At 38.0% G+C, this 23,702-nt stretch overlaps 1 protein-coding gene across 4 annotated transcripts in view; it reads right to left on the reverse strand.

Moving 5' to 3' along the window:
• Nucleotides 1-23,702, reverse strand: part of LOC150104970 (uncharacterized) — a 336,174-nt gene that overhangs the window by 140,396 nt on the left and 172,076 nt on the right. For all 4 annotated transcript variants that reach the window (XM_090396080.1, XM_090396079.1, XM_090396081.1 and 1 more), the window contains exons 12-13: nt 14,448-14,592; nt 6,686-6,814 (exon numbers count right to left, since the gene is read on the reverse strand). In XM_090396080.1, the coding sequence (XP_090252206.1) occupies nt 6,686-6,814; nt 14,448-14,592 (274 nt within the window). The remainder of the gene's footprint in view (nt 1-6,685; nt 6,815-14,447; nt 14,593-23,702) is intronic.

The raw sequence follows: 23,702 nt of genomic DNA on the forward strand, positions 1-23,702 counted from the left end.
AAATACTAAAAGCAGCTGAAGAAAGTTTAGGATACAGATCACAGAAAAACAAAAAATGGCTCAAAACTTGGAATGATGACTTAAAGGAATTAATCAAAAGGAAAAAACAGGCTTTTTAAATCTATCTGCAGAGCAAAAACATTGCTGACTATATGCAATATAAGAAACTACAGGCTGAAGTCAGAAAGCTTTCCAGAAGTACACACAGAGAAGATTGGAGTAAATATGTTAACTCATTAGAGCATAATATCACTGGACCACAAAGAACAGGTTTTAAAATTTTCAGACAATTACAAACAACAGAAAATGACTAATTAAGAAATAATTTAATTTCTAAAGGGGATTGGGGATTGTTGGATAGAGCACTACAAAATATTATGGAATGGAAAACAAGAAATAGAAAAGAAAGTGCCTTAGAAGAACAAAACGTTAGACAGACAACATTGACAAGTAATATACTGACTGACTGGAGGAAAATTGTTGATAGGAGATTAATAATTATGTAAACTTAATGATGTAGTGTTACCACAGTAACCTGAACACCCTCCGAGTGTACATATGAGGAGTAGGGGGAGGAGGATGACTGGAGTGAGAATAAGACATTTTGTGATAGTGAAATTCTTGGATGTGGTGCAATACATCAATTAAGCATTTATATAAGACTGGCTGGCCAAAGTCAGATAGAGGTAGCAAGATGGTTGCATGTCAGTCTTTCCATAATTCACAGATTGTGGACCACGGAAAGACTCAACAGTCAACAAAGAGCATCTTCAAGATACAGTGAAGGAAGACTATAGGCCATATCTGCAGTGGGGTGACCAACATCACCGATTATCTGCTCACTGAAATAGGAGTGCTAATCTGACCTTGCATCAGCTACAGAAACATTAGCATCTGTTTCCATTGTGCACAGTCTGAATGTCAGTTGACATGGAGAATGCTGACAAGGCTACATGTCAAGTAGACCAAAACGAAATTGGGGATTGGGACTGTATTATTTACAGAACAGTCCCAACTCACCCTACAAATTGGTATCATGCAAGCTCTGATCTGGAGAGAACCAGGGACATGTTATCATCCTGCTAATATCCATGAAAGAGACACTTATGGTGGAGGTAGTGTGATGGTTTGGGCAGGGCAGCTTGTGGGGTGGATGCACCAACCTGTATGTACTTCTTAGTGGAACCGTGAATGCTGCAACTTATAGAGACAAGTTGCAGCATTCATGGTTCCACTAAGAAGTACATACAGATTGGTGCATCCACCCCACAAGCTGCCTTGCCCAAACCATCACACTACCATAAGTGTCCCTTTCATGGATATTAGCAGGATGATAACATGTCCCTGGTTCTCTCCAGATCAGAGCATGCCTGATACCAATTTTTAGAGTGAGTTGGGACTGGTACTAAATAATACAGCCCCAATCCCCAATTTCGTTTTGGTCTAGTTGACATGTAGCCTTGTCAGCATTCTCCATGTCAACTGACATTCAGACTGTGCACAATGGAAACAGATGCTAATGTTTCTGTAGCTGATGCAAGGTCAGATTAGCACTCCTATTTCAGGGAGCAGATAATTGGTGATGACAGAGATGAGGATATGGATATCCCCCTTATTGCATGATATATGTTCATCCATATATCATGCAATAAGGGAGATATCCTACAAGATGATAATGCTCATCCTCATTAAGTGAAGCTTGGGGAACATTATTTTCAAGAAGAAATTATCATATATATGGACTGGCCTACCGGGTCTAATAATCTTAATCCCATTTATCGTGTCTCGGATACTCTAGGTAGCTGTGTTGCTGCTCTCAACCTCCCCCCCCCCTTCCCCAAAATCTTGAGGGACTTTGGAGAGCTTTGCAGGAGCAATGGTTGTTGGTAATAACAAATGAACTCCTTGATACCATTATAAACAGTATGAAACATCGTTGTGAGCACTGGATTAATGTGAGGGGGTAACCACATTCCATACGCAGCAAGCCACTTTCTCAGTACTTGGCTGACAATTTAACATGTGGGGTGTTTTGTTTTTAAGGAGATAATATTTTTTTTAGAGGAAGCAGGTCAACTATTCAATGATTAATGTGACAAAAATTGGTTGAGTAATGCAACTAATAAGGTGTCTGCAGCATTTGCTACCTAAAGCCTTGCTAAGCATCTTGATAGATGGCTTATGTGATTTTGCCTACTACTTCTCATTGTTGGATCTTTTTGGCTGTATTTCAATCCACATGGAACCAAGGTGCCCATTATTTGAACATAATAGTTCAGACATGACTTTATGCCTTGAAAGTAGAACAATTTCTTTATTCCTACAAACATCAGTGTTCTTTTCATCATTGCAGTAATTCAATGTAATGACTTAATTTCCACAGTAATATGGCCCTTAAATTTCAATTTCTTTCCACTATTACCCTAGCCATGGCTTCATTGAACACCTGCAGCAAATGCTTATTAATATAATTCTCCTCCTGTAATGTCTTGAGTCTAAAATCCATAACTTACACTTGACATCATTGAATTGACACTATCATATGCACATAAAACCAGTCTGTTCAAATCAGCTTGCAGAGATTCTATATCAGATATATATATATATTCTTTATCGTTTTTCCCCAATTTTGCATCATTAGCAAATAACTTGTATCCTATCCGTAATGTCATTAATATACAAGTTAAACAACAGAAGCACAAGTACAGAACCCTGAAATAACCACTGATCATCCTCCTATCAAACAACACCTCCACATATCACTTTCTGATACCTGCCAGTTAGTTACTTTCTGACCAATATTGCAAACCTATTTTGCATGCCCATCATTTTAAATTTTACAATAATCTCCCATTTGGAATCTTTCCTGTCAAATGCATTGGCAAAATCCAATAGTATCATGGTAAAGCCACTCTCCTTATCCAACGCTATTGTGAAATGTGAACAGATTGCTAAGGCAGAACCTACCTTTAACAAAACTATGCTGTCTCCTATAGAGGATCAAAATGCTACACATCAAACTTTGGATGTGTGCTCTTACTAGCTTCTTCAATATCTTAATGTACACCCTCATACACTGAATTAGCTTAGCATTAGGAACATCCCATCCCAACCTCCTCGATTTACATATTCAGCATGATAATGAAGTACCACATGATATCAATGTCACATGCAGCTACTATAAATGGGCTCACCTATCCTCTGTGCATAATCAGTAAATGTTTGCCTGTAATGGAGACGAATGGTGACGTAAGCTAATTTGACCATGGGCAGATAGTTGGGGCCCAGAGGGCAGGTGCCAGTATTTCGAAAACAGCACTTGTTCGTTGCTCCCGTACTACATCAAGGGTGTACCAGGACTGGATTAACCATGAACATCCAGCAGAAATGCTCACATTGGTCAGCCACATGTAGTTGATCCCAGAGGTAAGCATCAGGTGTCATGACTGATATCTCAGCAATGATGTGCAACAGTCACGCAGCTCACCCATCTACCAGCAGAGCAGTTTGACTAATTTCCACATGCAATAGTATTCATTGCTTTGCCTGGGTTTCGACAGTTAGAAAACAACAACAAGAATACGCACATGATGGCAGCCAAGCATTGCAAACAACGGCTTGCATGGGCCAAGGAACATTGGCAATGGACCTTAACAGATGGAAGAAGGTCATCTGGAGTGAGGAATCCCGTTTCCTGCTGCACCAAACTGATGGCTAGGTTTTGCATTTGGCAGAGACAGCACGAAATCCTATCCCCTGGTTACACAGTTGGCCAGTGGAGGTGGTGTTATGGCCTACGGTCTTACCACTGGTTATCATCCCAGAAATACTGAATGGTGAACACTACAAGGATCTGTTAGCTGACCACATCCTGCAGACATGGATGGACATGGTCATCTTTCAACAGGTCAATGCACCTTGTCATCAAGCACATACAACTACTGAGTGGTTGGAGGAACATGATAATGAATTTGCCACATTGCCTTGGCCCCCAAATTCCTCTGATTGTAACCCAATTGAACATGTGTGGGATATGCTAGAATGGGATATGAAAACTGCTGACATGGGTTGAGTTATGCATGAAGAATGAAATCTGTTCCTAGGCATCTGCGAGCTGTGATTGCAAAGAGAGAGGCAGACCAACACATTATTAAGTGGATGTTCCTAATGTAAAGCTAACTCAGTATATATCTACTGAATTGCATATAATTGGTTGCTTCAGTTCTAACGCTACTCTCGTATAATGGAATTATCTTGCCCTCCTTCCATTCATTAGGAATCATGCTCATGCTGAGACTCGAGTTGACCAACCAATCAAAGAAATTGCTAATTCCCTTGCATGTTCATTCAATATTTGTGCTGATATCCCATTAAATCTCACTGCAGTGTTCAAATCAAGCTCTTGCAATAGTTTAATACCTCTAATTCCTCAATTTATTCTTTTGTTTGTTCTTTCATGGCATCAAGAGTGCTCGTGTGTCAGCCTGTTTTATACAATGAATTTTTTAGTAATGTGTCAGCCTGGAATGTAATGTATAGTGCATCTGACGACACTTTACAGATAAAGGTTATTCTTCCATAGTCATTCTCCCTTTTATTTGACATACAGCAAAAAGTCTCAAATTTTCCTGGTTTATTTCAGTCAATTTCTTTTTTTAATCTGATTTTTGTCTTCCTCACCAAGACTGTCACTTCTAGTCTGATTTTCATACTATTCCTATTAATCTGTTCCTATTCATCACCTTTCTTCCAGTCTTGAATCACAGCATTGTTTTAACAAAAAAAAAAAAAAATGCTGTGACAAATGCAGCTCTTGTTTTAAAGTTTTATTCATCCATTAACTCCTATGCAGCTCATCTGGGGATGTAGTCAGATATATAGCCTTGTTCAATCCCTTGACTGCTTCCTATGCATTCCTCTGATTGCAGTTTCTCATGCCAAGACACCATTTCAATCATGTGATCCCTTGTTCAATTTCCACTAGTCCAAGTACTGAAATATTTCCTTTGCATCAATTTTAATACCAAACCCACACATGAAAGATCTAATGTCCCCATAGTTGAAGTCACCTAGAATAATTACTTGACCTGTGCACTGTGCTAATTGACTGATGCATGTCTTCTGCATCATCCCTTGCACATACCTCCCAGTATATCAGGACACAACTATGCATTTTGTCTGTTGGCCTCTATCTTACACCCGATTGCCTCAAATGAACTGCCACTCACCTGATCCCAACTCTTTTTGGCTGCAATTCATCTGCAATCATCAGCAGTATCTCTCTATCCCTGTAACTACATCTACTGTCAGCCAAGTCTGACAAATGTCTATAACTTTTGGCAAGGTTGCAAACAATGCCAATAAACTCCTCTCTCTTATTCTTGATATTTCTAGCATTAGTATACAGAAACTAAAGCATCTCCTTAGGCCTTCAGCTACCTTTACACTTTGTACTAATTGTCCTACTCAATTCTGTTACTTGAGAAACTAGATTATGCATTTTTAGGTTATGCTTATACTTACCTGCATCCATCCTAATAACTTTAGTTTTTCCAACTTTGTGCTTCCAAACTCTCAGTGAACAATGCTTTCTTGAGTTACCTAACTCCAAATCCATTTTTATAATACATCAGCATTATATAAATCCCTCTATCTGTCAAATTCAGTCCCTACAGTTACAAACTGTATAGTCATTCCTTCTGCACAAGCTATGCATTGATTCATTCATTTTCTCCTCCTCAACCTGCCTCTATTAAGTGTGAAAAAAGACTTACAATCTTTAGTCTCTCATTGCTTTAATTTTGTGCTTCTTCCAATAACTGTTTCTTATCTTCTCTCATACAATTTTTTACCTTTCAAGTCATTAGCACATGCCAAGGCAATCTTTTTTTTTTTTTTTTCATCCTGTCAGTTTTCAGTAATAATATAAATTTTATACCAGAGAAACAAAATTTAGTCACACACTCTGATTAAGTATTCCTCTTATCAAAAATCACCATAAAAAGTTTTCTCCTTGCTTTCCTTCTTTTGCTTAGTCATACATTCCTGTTTCTTAATTTGCATCTCTTTTTTTTTTCTTCTCAGCTATACCAATCACATTACATTGCATCATTTGATTTCTCACTTCATCTTGTGAAGGAATCGAGAAAAGTACACTATCTTTCACGAAGTCTTCTTCGTTACCCTGATCTTCAACCACTGCACACTTCCAACAATATTGCTAAAACTAACACTTTCCTCAACGTTTATCAATATTTTTTATTCCACTATCCCATATTTTACTCTCTCCACACAACTAGCACACACTTAATCATGTGTGTGCATAACACACATGATTAAAGCAGTGCAGTGTCCTACAGCAGAGAGAGAGAGAGAGATAGCTCCAAGTGTTTTGGATTCTCAATGATAAAACATTTTTTTTTTTATTCATTGAGAATTCTGCTCATTTTATTATGAAATTATATAAATAACTTTCTGACACTGAAAAAAACTTTGTTGTTTCAAGTAGAGTGCTGAAATGATGACAAAGTTCTGATAAATGGTGGTGCACAATGGTGGATTCAATCTCTCATGAATATATCTTTTGAAAGAATATTCATAAGAAATTGAGATTACTGATGTTAAAACTAGATTTTTATAATTAAAATAATAATTATATATTTCATAAATCAAATCTTGATCTCACCTGCTGCACTTTCCACATTCTCCTCAGAAGATTTAATGTTGGACAATGAACTGCTGCATACCAAGGAATCTTCTATTTTACTTAGAGCTACATTACTAGAGAGATCTGGTGATTTTGGTGGGGTCATGTCTATATGAATATATTTTTTTATTATGAATTTGCTTTTAATGTTAAAGTTTTAATTATTTAAAAAACTGTCCACTTCTATGTGTTACCTACTTTATCTATAATGTAAGACAGGGGGTCGGCAACCAGCAGCACGCATGCGGCCCAAACGTGCATTTTTGGCAGCCCATAAAAGGTTGACCATACTTACATGCCATGTGGCTCGTATGTTGAATTATTTAAATAATACATTTTATAATATGAATAATAATTTAAAAATAATTTTATACCTATACTTGGTGATATCGCCATGCAACTTGGCGTGAGTCAACAGCGTAAGTCATCATGAGTGGGGATAACAAAGGCGACTTCATCCAACGACAACTGAGATTTTGACACATTTTTGCAGTCACATTTCCTGGTCTGTCTTTTAATATAATTCAATAATATCAGATATTATTTTCAGGGAATATTTTGTTAAAAATAATTTCAAAAATGGGTTCAAGAAAACGTAAAATTGCAGATGAAGGAAGAAGGTTTAATGGTGAATGGAACAGCAAGTACTTCTTTATTAAAAATGGGGGTAAGCCACTTTGTTTTATTTGTCATAAGTGTTTCTGTTATGAAAGAATGTAATAGACATCATTATGAGAATGAACATGAAAGCCAATACAGGGATTTGAACTGTGAACTCAGAAAAAATCAAATTAATAAATTACAAGCTTCTTTGACTGCTCAGCAAAACATATTTAAGTGTTTTTTTTAAGATTGATATAATAAAAATTGATAACTGAAGTATTTTTTCATTCATTATTTTCTCTTAATTAAACACTTGCAGCTCAATTATTAAAAATAAAAGTTGAATGTGGCCTGCGAGTCTGAAAAGGTTGCCAACCCCTGCTACAAGATATCAACAATCCAATCTATAAAATTTAACATATATAGTAATCTTTAATATTTATGTGAGCTAAGTGAACAGATTTCACAATTGAAGATTTAAAGATATATCACTTACCTTTCCAGTAAGTAAAATCAGAGCAGTGCAAAAAAGCATATCATTATTTCCGGAGGAGTGGTGTGGAGTTTGTGGACGTGTGAAGTGAGTTTGATGGGCAAAAGGATTTATATAAGATGGATGGTTTGGATTTGAATGGATTTGGTGTGAGGAGACTTGAAAAGGTGTTGTTGAATGAAGTGGATGTACAGAATCAGGGAAACTAGAGTTATTAAGGGGAAGGAGTAGATATGCAGACTTCAGAGAGGCAGTTGAGTGTATGAATGTGTATAATATGCCCGAGCAAGTATGAAGGACAACAAATCAGAATGGGATAGTTAGTATATAAGGCATCAAAATAGGGGTGGGTCTAACAGGCTTCTGCATTTCATGTATACTAATGCCAGGAGTATTAGGAACAAGAAGGAAGAATTTTTGGCCTTGGCTCTTCCAGGCCACAGGTTATTGGCATTAGTGAAACATGGCTGACAGAAGATGATATAGCTAGTGGGATTGAATGTGAGGGGTATAGTGTGTTAAGGAGGGACAGAGAGAATAAAATGGGGGAGGAGTGTTATTGATGATAGCTGATGAACTGCAGCCAATGAGAATAGAAGTTGAACTGCAGGCTAGAGAAATGAGCACATTTGAGGCTATTTGGTGTGAGATTAAGGCTAGCCGAAAAAAATATACAATTGGGTGCTGCTATAGACAAGGTGATGGAATAGATGGTGGAGATAGTACGCATAAGCAAATAGAAGCAATGAGTGGAAGGAGAGTAATTATTATGGGAGATTTCAACTATGATAACATTGATTGGAAGGAGGAGAGGACACATGGGAGGAAGGAAGGAATTGGATTTTATGCAGTTATTAAGGAATAACTATCTGTGACAGCATGTAATGGAAAATAATAGGGGTCAGAGAGTGCTTGACCTAGTAATTGCATCTGAGAATTTGGTAATGAATATGACCACGTTGCCACCAATTGGTGAGAGTGATCATAGGGCCTTGACTTGGGAGGTGGCTAAATGTGTGGAATTTTCAATTAAGACAGGGTACATGTGGAATTACCGGGCTGGTAAGTATGACAAGCTTAGGAGTTTGCTTGGTTCAGTACCATGGCATGTAAAACTGCAAAGGCTGGATGTTGATAATGCATGGGAGGTGGTTAAGGATGTTTACAAGAGGCAATGGCTGACTGTATACCTCAAGTCCTCAAGTAAATCAAGTAGGGGTTAAATGGATGAATAACACCATTAAGCTTGAGCTGCAAAAAAAAAGAAACAACTGTGGAGGGAATTTAAGGAGAAAGGTGACCTGCAGGCACATGAACAGTATAAAGTGCAGGCCAGAAGGGTAACGAGTGTAGTAAGAAAAGCAAAAGCGGATTATGAAAGAAAATTAGCCATGCAGGATAAAGAGAATCCCAAACAGTTTTTTCGATATGTTGCAAGTAAAAGAAAAAATGTATACGGCAGAATGATTTTAAAGAATGCCGATGGTAGGAAGGTAACCGAATCAGTTGATATAGTGGAATTACTGAGAGTACTTTGCAAGAGTATATCATTCAGGTGGTGACATTGTAGGAATGAAGGAAAACCAACAGCTTATATGGGAATGGTGGTGAATGAAGGGGAGGTGAATAGTCTATTACAAAACCTCAATGTCAATACATCTGTGGGATTGGATGGTATACCAGCTCGTGTCGTACATGAAGTGGCTAAAGAATTGTCAGTGCCCTTGACCATTTTGTTTAATCTGAGTCTCGGGTCTGGGTTAGTCCCGAGGGGTGGAAAGAGGGGAAAATAGTTCCATTGCATAAAGGAGGTTCCAAGACTGCTGTTGTAAATTACCGACCGATCAGCATATCAGGAATCATTGTCAAGGTCTTAGAGAAAATAGTCAAGAAAAAAATACAGGATTGGATAGATAAAAATGGGATACTGTATGGGGGACAGCATGGTTTTGTGAAGGGTAGATCATGCCTCAGTAACTTGCTCACGTTTTATAACACAGTGACAGCTGAACTGGATAAGAGTAATGGGTTTACAGTGATCCTACTAGACCTTGCTAAGGCCTTTGACAGGATACCACATGGAATTCTAATCAGTAAACTGCAGCATATGGGGATGGATAGGAGGGTGGTTGATGGAAAGATATCAGAGAGTGGTTTATTCAGGAGTAGAGTCCAAAAGACGGCCTGTGACTAGTGGTGTGCTGCAGGGCTCTGTTCTTGCACCACTACTGTTTAATTAGTTCATTAATGATATAGGAAAGGATCTGAGAGGAACTGTTCATTTATTTGCTGATGATGCAAAGTTGGGTAGAGCAATAGTGAATGCACAGGATGTCAAAATTTTGCTGGATGATTTGGATAGTTTGGAGGGCTGGGCTAAGGAGAATGGATGTCAATTTAGTGTGGCAAAATGTAAGGTTATGCATTTTGGGGTGAAAAGATTAGCAGCACTATACCATATTGGTGGAACTGTACTCCAGGAGATTGATGAGGCCAGGGATTTGGGAATGTTGGTGGATAGGGAGTTGAAGTTTAGGGGGCACATCGCAAAAGTGGCTAAATCAGCTCATCAAATCACTTGGTTGCTGAAAAATACTTTGACGAGCAGAGACAAACAGGTTATTGTTTCTCTGTATCGAACCTTGATAAGACCCCACCTAGACTACTGTACCCAAATTTGGGCATCAGGGTTTCTTCTTGATGGGGAGTAGTTGGAGAGGATGCAGAGACGAGTGACCAAGATGATAGCAGGTCTGTGGAATGAACCTTATGAGAACAGGTTGAAGATTTGTGGATTGAAGAAATTGGTTGATAGGCGGAAAAGGGATGATATGACTGAGACATTCAAATTACTGAAGGGTTTCTATAAGATTAATTCAGAAGATATTTTTGAGAATAGAACTGGTGGTGGGAAGACTAGGGGCCATCCATGGAAGCTGGCAAGAGCATGGTTAGCAGGGGTGTTAGAGCTAGGTATTTTACTTGGAGAGTGGTGAACGAGTGGAATAAGCTGCCAGAGTCTGTTGTGGGTGCTATGACTGTAAATGAGTTCAAGGCAAAGTATGATAGATACTGTGTGAATGTTGAATAGTTGTTCTTGACATGACTTAGGGCCTCCCTCGATGAGTCTAAGGACTCCTTGGAGTTGTCCGTACTAATAATAGTAATAATAATATATATTAGGACAAAAACTCCAGTTTCATTCACCTACAATGAAGCATGCAACACTAACAATGCCTTCACTAATAGGAATTAGTCTTTCAAAAGGCTAAATGTAGAAAATGTTGCACCTTGCACCAATGATATTCATGCTTTTTGATCCTCTGCAAAAGCTGCCAGGTGCAATTTCTATCCATCTGTGATCCCACCTCTCTTCCCCCCCCCAGTTGGCATTGCAATTTCACCCAAGGATAAAGCTGATTTCCAAACATCATTCTTGTTATCCAACTTCTGCAAAGATAAGCAAGGCAAATGGCAAATCACCTCCAACTATACCCAGATTGCATCATATGTCTCCTATGGTCTTCTGCCCAAAAGACATTAAAAAAAATCTTGAACAACACACACCAAAAATGCTTCGGTCGCAATGTCACTGTGCTGCTTAACTAATGTGTTGTTTATCACCTGTATACTATGTTATACTCAGGTAACACCCCCCCCACACACACACACACAGCACGAAGCAGGCCATTACACAGCCAATTAAAAATAAATAAATAAATAAATGTCTACCATCAAACCACTGACCTAAAGTAACAGAGAAATGTGATCAGCAGTCTTCAACACCTAGAGAACTTTCAACTAATCAGTGAAAACCAGTATGTATTCTGCCAGTAAAGATCTACAGCAAATCTCTTTGCCTTTATCACCCACCTATGGATGTGTGCCACAAAGGTTTAGAGAAACGCTGTTGTACACAACACCAAGACATCTGACAGGGTTTGGCACCGAGGCTTCTCAGCAAATTGACATCCTATTGCCTAATTGCCTGTTTTCTTTTGGGTTGTTCACTGCATGAAATTGTGGAGAGTATTCTTTCTTAAGATTTTCCTACTAACACAGGCATTATTTTACCCACTCTCTTCATCACATAACCTCAAACCCTAATCAAAGTTTTGCTGATGACTGAACTCTCCATTCCTCCTACTCACATCTCAAATTCTGCAGTTTTCAAACATCTTAAGCTTAAAGGTCTTCTATAATAAGTGTTCTAAACAACCATCTTTTTTTATAAACATAAATTACATGGGCAACAGTTGCTGAATGTTTTTTTACACTTGAATTGCTGACTCACTAAACCAATCACTCCCATTCATCTTTCATTCCATCTCCCTAAGTTCTACACAAAAGCCTTCCCTATGTAGTATTTCTAAAAATACCACAACTTACAGCTCTTCAAAAAGAATATCAACAGATTATTTTTCTCTTGACCCATACCCGCACATGATTTTGTATAGACAATTATAGCAACAAAATATTCTCAGTTGATATACGAGGGTGGTCTGAAAAGTTCTCGGCCTAACAATGAAAAAACAAATTTATACAATTTCAAAATTATATATTTCAATATGTAATTTCAAAATTATTTATTTTTCGTCATAATCTCCCTTAACACTAATACATTTATTCCAGTGATGCTCCAGTGCCATATCCCGTCCTTGTAGTGGTTCTCAGTAAGATCTGCACACCCCCCCCAACATACACACACACACACACACACACACACACACAAGCTGCAATCACCTCTTGATTTGAAAAAAAATGCAGACCAGTGAGGAAGAGTTTTAGTTTTAGGAAGAGATAGAAGTCAGAGAGAGCTAAATCTAGGGTACAGGGTGGATGTTCCAACAATTCATAGTGCAGATCCCTTGATTTTCCCATTGCCAAAACACCTTTATGGGCAGGTCCATTGTCCTGATGAAAGATGATTTTTTTTTCTTCTGCAAACCAGGTCTTTTCTCACGAATTTTTTCGTCTAGTCCGGTTAAAAGAATGGAATAATATTCCCCGGTTATTGTTTTACCCTTTCAAGATAATTAATAAGCAAAATGCCTTTAGCATCCCAAAACACTGATACCATGACCTTTCCTGTTGATGGAACTGACTTTGTCTTATTTGGCACTGAAAAACCAGCTTCTGCCTACTGTTTTGACTGATGTGTGGATTCTGGTGAGTAATGGTGACTCTAAGTCTCATCCATAGTAATGAATTGATGCACAAAATCAGTTTTCTTTTTGTTAAAAACACTACAAACACTGTTCAGAGATTTTCATGCAAGTGAGTTTTTGATCTGCTGTGAGCAAGTGTGGCGCCCATCTTGTGCAAAGCTTTTTCATATGCAATTCTTCATGCAAAATATATCCTACACGTTCTTTTGAAATGTTTAGTCTCGGCAATTTCATGCACTTTGAAACGCTGGTCATCCAATACAATATTGTGCACTTGATCAATTCATTCATTCATTTCGTATGCTCCTTTTACGGGGAGGTACGGCACCACCTCAATTACCCCCCCCCCCATTTTTATCCGGGCTCGGGACCGGCATAGCTGACAATTCAGACCTATGGCTGGAGGGGTTGTCTTAAGTATTCCTGACTGTATCCATGTGTGTTCATGGGGCTGGTTTGCCTGCTTGCGGATGAAAAACTCCAGACTTGATCAATGATTTCTGGTGTTATTATACTTTTTGGAGATCCTTCACGTGCATCATCTTCAAGGCTGGTATGGTCAAGTTTAAACTCAGCAACCCATTTCTTAATTGTCGAAAATGAAGGAGAAGAGTGTCCATAAACCTTTATGAACTTCGAATGAATTTCTTTTGGCATTCGTTAAACCTTCTTTTAGAAAGAATTTTATAACCGCACGATACTCAATTTTATCCATTTTAAGGGATACAGACAATACTTTTGCTTCAGACAGCTGAATAAAACAAACTCAATAGAATGACTTGAAATTTCAAGTGGATGCTTGACAGATGTATCAACTTAGAAAAAAAAAATCTTGCCAATAGTGTTGCCATCTATGCTCAAGGACAAGAACTTTTCAGACCACCCTCGTATAATGAGGGGTTTTTCATCAATATTACCAGAAAACAAAGCCACCTGCAAATCATCAACTACAGAAATCTGAAATGATATTGCATAAACTTTAAAATTATCACATTACAGATATTTTAAAAGTAAATTTTCATTTCATTTTATATCAGAAATAAATGCAGGAACACAAATCAGCTTATGTGTTGGTAGTTCACATATCCTTGAAGGCAAGTCCACTAGCCAACTGATTCTGGCTGGGCCATCCAGGACCAACTGTCTTGCCTAAGCAGAGGCCAAAGTAGTGCAAGACACTGAAGACGGTCTGCAATTTTCAGACCAAAATATTTGACTAATTAAATATCTTTCTTGTGTGTACGTGCTTATATTATACAATCTTTATGTCACAAGTATCCTTAAAATATCAGTTGTTAATTCATCAACTATTTTTAATGTATCCGTCCAAGAATTGCCAAACATAAAGTAACTGATGTTAAAGAATATGAAAAATAATGAGTTAAACTATACCATTACATAACACAGCATACTTCAAAATAGTGCTAAAAAGTTTTTCTTTCAAATGAGATAATACATAAACACTCAATCAACTTACCAAAAGGAGTGCTATTAGGTGTGGCTGTGCATGATACAACAGGTACCTTTCTTTCCACAAGTTCACCTTGCTCTTGTTGTTCTTTTTGAACAGCAGTAAGAACTTCTGCAATCTGGGTTACTTCTTTGCTTTCTTCTACTCCTGCCTAATTTAAGGCATAAAGTATTTTGCACATCTGAATCAACAACTTTGTTAAACAATATTTACTGTTATTACCATATGCACCCTCTATATGCACCTGACTGTATAAATTTAAAGTTTTTGTTACATGATATTTAATTAACTTAAATATAACTTTTCTTTCCACTTCAAATATAATTTTACTGATTACATTTTTTGCTGATGATTTTAGATTACATAGTCATTTAGTGAGTACGGGCATGGCAAACCCGAAGTACCTGATGCTGGACCATGCCTTACTTCATGTAATATATATCTGTTATATTATTCTGTAGACTGGGCCCTCCTCTTCTTTCTTTGCTTCTTTCTCCTCTCCTTGCTCCTTCCCCCTGATGCTATTAGCGTATTCGAGGGCTAGGGATGAGTCTTTCCTATCTTGCTAAGTCATTTTGTCTTATGCAGCCACCGAAGGAGGCAAGCTAGCCTCAACAGGTGCCGGTCCCAAGCCCGGATAAATGCAAGGGTTGATGTCAGGAAGGGCATCCGGTCGGAAAACTTCAGTGCCAACTCAAACTATGATTATGAGTCAAAGAGAAAATGATATAAGGGCTAGGGCATACCCCTTAAGCGATGCGCAGCCACTTCGTCCTACAGCTGCGAGAAGTGGACGAGGGCTACCGCATCAAGGGCAGGTGCGGTTAAAGAAGCGAGCCCAGCAGGTGGAGAGGATGGTGCGAGTAGGAACACTGAATGTTGGAAGCATGACTGGAAGGGGAAGAGAGGTGGCAGACATGATGAGGAAGAGGAAGTTGGACATTTTATGTGTGCAGGAGACAAGGTGGAAAGGCAAAGGAACTGGGAGATGGATATAAATTGTTCTACTCTGGAGCGAATAACGAGGGAAGAAATGGTGTAGGAATTGTGGTGTGTGGCAGAATGAAGGGTGAAGTACTGGACGTGGGTAGAAGGAACGACAGGATCATGCGAATGAAATTGGGTCTTGGAGAAGAGCGGGTGGTCGTATTATGTGTATATGCACCGCAAGTTGGTTGTACAGCAGAGGAAAAAGATGAGTTCTGGAACGTGTTAGATGAAGAAATGAGGGAATTGGAAGAAAACGAGATGGTGATTGTCGGAGGAGACTTGAACGGGCACATAGGAAAACAGAATAGAGACTGTGAAAGGGTGCATGGTGGCCACGGAGTGGGAATGATGAACCAGGAAGGAGAGAGGGTTGTGGACTTTGCAGTAACGTTTGATCTGGCAATTGTGAACTCGTTTTTCTACACGAGGGAAGAACATTTGATAACATTTAGGAGTGGTAACAACAGCTCACAAATTGACTACATTTTGACTAGAAGAAAACATCTTAAGGTTGTGACAAATTGTAAAGTAATTACAACAGATCAAATAGCACAACAACACCGACTGCTGTGCGCAGACTTTAAAATAAGATCGAAGATAAGAACATCTGGATGCCATGGGATGAAAACAATTAAGTGGTTTCACATAAAAGAGGAGAGTGTGAGGAATCGTTTTAGGGAGAGGGTGTTAGAGAGGATTTCGGATGGACTGGAAAGTGTACAAGATTGGTGGAAACATAATTCAAAAGTAATCCTGAGCTGTGCAATCGAGGTGCTTGGTGAGATATCTGGAAAGATTAGAGAGCAGAAGGAAGGTTGGTGGTGGAATAATGATGTACAAGTGGCAGTGACAGCTAAGAGGAAGGCAAAGCAGAAGTGGGATGAGTCAAGAGTGGAAAAGGACAGAGAGGTGTACAAAGAGAGAAAGCAAGAAGCCAAGAGAGCACAGGTGAAGGCCATGGCATATCAAGATCTGTATGATCAATTAGAAACAAAGGAAGGACAGAGAAAAATTTACCAACTAGCGAAATGTAGAAATAAAGCAGCAAAGGACATCTTACATGTGAGGCAGATCAAAGATGCTGAAGGAAGAGTATTATGGAGAGATGTGGACATAAGAAACAGATGGAAAATATACTTTGAGGGACTTTTGAATGAGGAAAATGCAAGGACTCACAGAGGAGATGGGCAGCCTTCTGAGGGGATGGTGCAGAACATCAGTAGAATGGAAGTGATGGAGGCCATGAAGAGGATGAGGAATGGAAAATCGGTGGGCCCCGACAGAATTCCAGTGGAGGCATGGAAGGCACTGGGGGAAGAGGGAATTGACCTGCTGTGGGACCTGTTCATGAAAGTTTGCCAACAGGAAAATATACCCGAGGAATGGAGGGAGAGTACTCTTCTTCCCATCTACAAGGGTAAAGGGGATGCACAAGACTGTAAAAATTACAGAGGAATAAAGTTGATGTCCCACACAATGAAGATCCTAGAAAGGGTTCTTGATGGTAGATTGAGGAAGGAGGTGGAGATTGCAAAGGAACAATTTGGCTTCATGCCTGGTAGATCAACAACAGATGCTATCTTTGGGTTATGACAGATGATGGAAAAATATCGAGAGAAACAAAGGGAGCTACATCTGGTATTTATTGATCTGGAGAAAGCATACGATACAGTGCCAAGGCAAGAAGTCTGGAGGTGTCTGAGGGAGAAGAAGGTGCCCGGAGAAATATGTCAGGTTGGTGCGGGAAATGTACAGAAATGTGAAGACAAGTGTTCGGACCTGTTTGGGACAGACAGAAAGTTTTCAAGTAACAGTTGGCTTGCATCAAGGGTCAGCATTAAGTCCGTTTCTGTTTAATATTGTGATGGAGGTGGTAACAGAGAGAAGATGCGCCTTGGACAATGTTGTATGCAGATTCAAGAGAAGAAGCGGGAACTAAACTGGAAAGATGGAGAAAAGTACTGGAAGAGAGAGGTATGAGACTGAGCAGAAGTAAAACAGAGTATATGTGTTGCACAGTGGGCGGCGGCGGCCAGGAGACAGATCTGGAGCTGGAAGGAAATGTCATCAGGAAGGTGACAGACTTTAGATACTTAGGTTCAACAGCGGAAGAAGATGGAGGAGCTGAGAAGGAAGTGGGATGCAGGATACAAGCGGGTTGGAGGAACTGGAGGGAGATGGCTGGAGTGTTATGCGATAAGAGGGTGCCGATCAATCTGAAAGGCAAAATTTATAGGACAGTAGTGAGGCCAGTTATGACATATGCTATAGAAACGGTGGCCCTGAGGAAAAATAACATCAGCAGGATGGAAGTAGCAGAGATGAGAATGCTTAGGTGGATGTGCGGTGTGACAAGAAAGGATCGTCTGAGAAATGACTATGTCAGGGGAACAGTGAAAGTTACGAACTTAGGAGCGAAAATACAGGAGGAAAGGTTGAGATGGTTTGGTCATGTGATGAGGAGGGAGGACGAATATGTGGGAAGAAGGGTCATGCAGATGGATGTGCAAGGAAGGCGGAAGCGTGGTCAGCCAAAGAAGAGATGGAGGGAGCTGGTAGAAGAGGACTTGAAGATGAAGAACTTGGATGTGGTGACAGCCCAAGACAGGAAGGTGTGGAGGAGACTCATTACAAACAGTGACCCCACTTAAGTGGGAGAAGCTGCAGAAGAAGAAGAAGAAGTCAACTTACATAATAACATCATTTTAGAGCGTCCTAGGTTCCAATCCCATCTAGAATGCAAAGAACCTTTATCAGGCCTTTTCAGCTTGAGGTGAGTTAGCCAGTCTCATATAGAGTTAGTAGGGTTTTCTCTGACAGAAATTCCACAAAACAGGCAAACTGGCCAGAAGAAACACATGCAATTTATAGACAAATACACTGGCCTCACAGCCTTAATTGCTTCACTGTAAAGTCAAAACAACCAACCAAACAAATCATTTTAGCAAATGTATGCATTATTACAAATAAGAACCAAAGCCTTTTATATATTTGCTTTAATCCATTATCCAAGTGTAAGCAAACGAAGTTTGTGCCTGAAGTATTTTCAGGACTGGGGCAACTCGTAAAGGTGGTATAAGTTCTGATCACTTGCCTTAGTATCCCATAATGCAAAGCACATCTCCTTGCAGACATGTATAATGCTATGCATTAAGCGAAGGGTCACTACCACTGATGAGACCTCAATAAAGGTTGAAACCGGTCTGGGTAGTGACCCTTCCCTTAATGCAGACATGCATAATGCATAGCATTATACATGTCCGCAGGGAGATGTCTTTGCATTATGGGATACTAAGGCAAGTGATCAGAGCTTATACCACCTTTACCATGAGTTGCCCCAGTTCTGAAAATACTTCAAGCACAAACTTCGTTTGCTTACACTTGGATAATGGATTAAACCAAATATATAATTGGTAGCATAGCCAAGTGAAAAAAACTTCCATCAACCAAAGCCTTATAGAAATAATGCTATTTGAAGCTCACTATGAACAGTGGAAAAAATTCAAGATAGGAAAAACAGTATTCACTTACAGATGATATCAAAGTTCATGCTTCATATTTGCTTTAATCCATTATCCAAGTGTAAGCAAACGAAGTTTGTGCGTGAAGTATTTTCAGGACTGGGGCAACTCGATTATACATGACTGCAATCACTATGACACATAATAAAGAAATGAATAAAAATGCTAAATACTCATGTGTCCAGACTGCACTCTCAGGATATATAAGTATTTAGCTTTCACTCAGCTACCTTGGGTGTTTCTTGCAGCAAAATTTATTCAAACAGTAAATGATCTTTAATATATGTGCTGAGTCCCAAAATAGTCTCTCACTTTTGTATAGGTTTGGTAAGTGAGATCTACAACAAGAACCAACTTTTCCAAAGAACAATGAAAAAGTTGGAGATCTAAATGGCAGAGTAGGAAATGTTTGGAAAAATTCAGAGAAAAATGCAAAGCTAATAAAGCAAAAAATAATGGTAACCATTTGCTGGATTTCTGTTTAGGACATGGACTAGTGATTACTAACACTGCATTCCAACATAAAGATGTGAACAAATTCAAGTGGAGAGAAGATGCAAGAAATAAGAAAAGTCTTAGTGACTATGTTATTGTTGATATCACTATCAACAATAACATAGTTGCAGGGGATTTGAAATAGGAAATTATCAAAAATTATTAGGAAATTACGGTTAGTTCAGAGCAGGATAAAATTGAATATCATATTCAAAAGAAAAGTAAAATAGGTAAATAAATTTCAAAATGAATCCAAGTTGAGCAGCTTTCAGAGGTGAAATGTAGACTCAAATGCAAAACTATTATTCAAAATATGAATTTAAAAATAAGAACCAAACCATGGAAATTCATGGGCAAATCCTGAAAAAATTGCTTAGAAAGAAAACAGAGAAAAATATAAGCAAGCGGATCACTGTGTATAATTAGCTAAACAAAAGTCATGGGAATATTTTGGTAAGAACACAGAAAATAAGGAAGGTGGCAAAATATTCTGGAGGCTATTGAAAAAGTTAAGAAATGGAGGAAAAGTATTATAAAAGGAATCAGAAATAATAAGTGCAATATGAAAACTGAAAATAAAGATATTCTCGATGTCTAGAGTGACTTTGAAAGACTGCTAAATGAAACAAGCAGTGACAGCAGAGTGGATGGAAACACTGAACAGGAATGCAGTCAGGAACATATATATATATATATATATATATATATATATATATATATATATATATATTATCAATACTAGAAGTAGAAAGCCATCAAAAACTTGAAATGCAGAAAAGCAGCTGGGGTATATAATATTCAATTGGAAATGCTCAAATGTGAAGGTATAAAAGTTTTACAGTGGCTACACTGCATAATTCAGAAGGCCTGATCAGAGGGTTGAATTCCAGATGATGGAGTAAAGCTCTTATAGTGCCAATGTTACACCCTGATATCTTAAGAATGTAAAATTCTCAGCTATCATGGTGTAACATGAAGAATAAATAAATTAAAAACCCTGCAAAAAAAAAAAATAATAATAATAATAGATGAATTATTTAAAAGAAATATTCTTGCATCCAATAAAATATATAAAAAATAAAGGTGTTTTTTAATATAAAAGAGAAAATTTATCTAAGTAAGACAGAAAAGGATTAGTCATAAGAAATAGTATGTGAGAGGCTAGAGATTAAATTCATAGAAAAATTTTGGAAAGGGGATTAAGTTAGAGGCTAGCGGAAGAAAAATAACAGACTATCGCTCAGGGCCGATTCCGGATTGAGACATCGTTTGGCTCGCCGACCAAAGGACGTTTGGCAGAAAAACGTCACCCTAATTGGTCGGTGAAGTAAAATCAAGAAGGGGCCGGAGAAAAGAAGTTAAAAAAGGTGCCGTTAGGAGAGCAGGTATAAAAGGGTTGGAAACCCCCCACCCAGGAGGCTTTTTTGTTTTGGTTCTGTTCCCGAGGAATTCTCTACGAGCTCCGTGGCATAGGTTTCACGCAGTTTTCCTGAGTGGAGATTGGGGTTATATCTCCATCGTCACAACATGGAAACAAAAAGTGACCGGGATTTCGATTCCGAATTTCCTATGTAAGAAGCGAAGAATGCCATAGAGTCAAAGAAAAGAAAGCATTTTCTTTGTGTTTCAACTCCAGTGTCAACTACGAGAAAGGGAAAGAAGTAAAGAAATCGATATCCACGTCGCGAGTTGCACAGCCGTCATATAGATGATTCAAAGTGTGTCCTGAATTACGAAAGTTTAAGACCGTGTAAGCATAGTTCAGTTCCAAAAGGAACGTAGGAGTAGCAGATTATCGGAGACGTTATACCAAGCTAGTTCAATCAGAAAAAGGTAAAGGCCCATATGAAAAACTCAAGAAAGAAAGGTACTGTAAAATATATCTAATGTTAACTAAAATTTGTCTGTAATAGGTGTCATTATTCTAATACGGAACTGTTGAAGTGACCAAGGAAAATTTATACTAGGACTTTAGTATCTGACAGAATATATTAAAAGTAAGCTTACTAATGTTAATATTATATGAGTAATTAAGTGTCCTGAGAATTTTGCATGTCTAATATATTGTATAAGAAAGTTTAAATGTCATAGTTATGTGTCAGTGTAGTAAATGGTTTAGTTAATCTACTTAAGTTTGGATAGTTAAATAGTGTGAATTAATCTTATATGTCTGTGTCAAATGAATTTATGTGTTGAATGTGTATGGCGGCATGATCGTAATACCCATTATTGGATCATAGCCTAATTACTTGTAATAAGTTAACGTTAGTTTGTAAGTATTTAGTTTAGCATTGAATTGAGTAATAACAAAATTTGAATTGCACCATGTTAAAGTTTTTAATAAACTTTTGTCCAATGATAAAACAGTTGTCTGAAATTGCTGTCCAATGCACCACTTGAAAAATACGAACTTAATCACGCGGGAAATTAGTGTGTTATGAAACGAGATAAAGTGTCATGACTGCAACATAGTTTCACTTTCAGACATATTTGAGTTCTTTCTCCTTGTTTTTGTATATAATATCTCAAACTAAATATCCCAAAAGGCGCAGTATAAATACAAATATTAGGGGTACTAAGGGGAGAAATAACTTAAGTATTAGTAAAAATTTTGGTGATATCTCGAGCATAAATAATAGAAGAACATAGATAAGAGGAAATTATTAGATAGAATAAAAATCGTAAATTGGGACACAACACCAATTAATAAAAAAAAAAAAGAAGTAAAATTGAATGCAAGAATCGCTATTTAGTGTTTATGGTAAGATTTAACCATTGAAACCATTTAGCCATTGAACCTGCCGGCATGGTTGGCCGAGTGGTTAGCATATCAATTCTCCAGCCAAAAGGCTGAGGGGTTCAAATCCCGCCATGGACATGGATGTTTGTGATTTGTCTGTGAAAATAATAGTGGTGATGATCGGCAGTGGATGGCATTAGTGATGATGAAGGTAGCTATGGTTGGTGGAGACGAAGAGTTGTAGAGCAGGTGCTCTCCCTCGATGAGTCTTTGGACTTCCTAGAGGTGTTATGTAATAATAATAATTTATGCAAGTATACTTGAGAAAAGGGCAAGAAAAACTGTGGAAGGGAAGTCTAAAGAAGAATAAGATGAAATAGAGATTATTATTATTATTATTATTACTACAACATCCTCTACAGAGTCAGCAGACTCATCACGGAGAGTCTGCCTACTCCGCAGAGATTATCAGGATTGTATTTTCACTTTATGACAAATAGTTGACAAATCATGGGAATACAACAAGGATCTGTACTTAAGTTTTGGAGATCTAGAAAAGGCATATGACAATGTGCCCAGATAAAAGTGTTTCAAAACACCTTATGGGGTAAATGGAACATTATACAGCGCAATACATAGATTAAGCTGTAAATCAGCAGCCAGAATTGAAGGAAATACAGATGGTTTGATGTAAAATTGCATGTTATCTCCACTTTTAATAATGCAACACAAAGATGCATGTTGTCTCCACTTTTATTAATCATGCATTATGAAATAAAGTGCCATTAAACTTGATATTTGAATCGGAGATATAAAACTTAGCTCTTTGTTTTATGCAGATAATGTTGTACTCCTAAACAAATCCAGTGTAAATCTCAATCTCTCTCTAACTAAATTGCATAATAGCTGCAACAAATTTGCCATGAAAATCAACAACACCAAAAACTATGAAAATAGGTAGGATCAAAGAAAACTTCAGCTGCATTCTCAATGGAGAACTTACAGAACAAGTAAAATATTTCAGATAACAGAATAAACAAAGCTAATATGGTGAGGATCCAGATGAATAAATTTATATGGAATGAGAGAGAAATTCTGGAATGGTAACAATGTCAAGTTCCTTTTTAATATCTTCATTTCAATACGATTCTGCCATTGATGCCATCTGTTCACTCCCCTAATTTTCTCAGAACTCTCATATCTGTGGTCTCTAGTCTTTGATCAAGTGCTGTATTTCTAACCCAATTCTCAGACCCACACAACTGAAAACTGTTTCAAACAAGTAGTATAGCTTATTAAATGCTTATTAAACAAATTAAATGTTTAATTACATAAATAGAGAGCCAACAGGCTTCATTTCATTTCGGCGATATAAACATCATTTAAATTAAGGGGATATTAAATCCCGCATTGTTTCAAAACCGAATAAGAAACTCAAAGATTGGAATCAAAGAGTTGCATGCTGAATATAGTAAACTATAAAAGTATCGGCGACTACTAGCATAAACTAAAGCA

This window comes from Typopeltis vanoorti, chromosome 7, assembly GCF_054136105.1.
Source record: "Typopeltis vanoorti isolate ZY-2024b chromosome 7, IOZ_Tvanoo_1.0, whole genome shotgun sequence".
Lineage (NCBI taxonomy): Eukaryota > Metazoa > Arthropoda > Arachnida > Uropygi > Thelyphonidae > Typopeltis > Typopeltis vanoorti.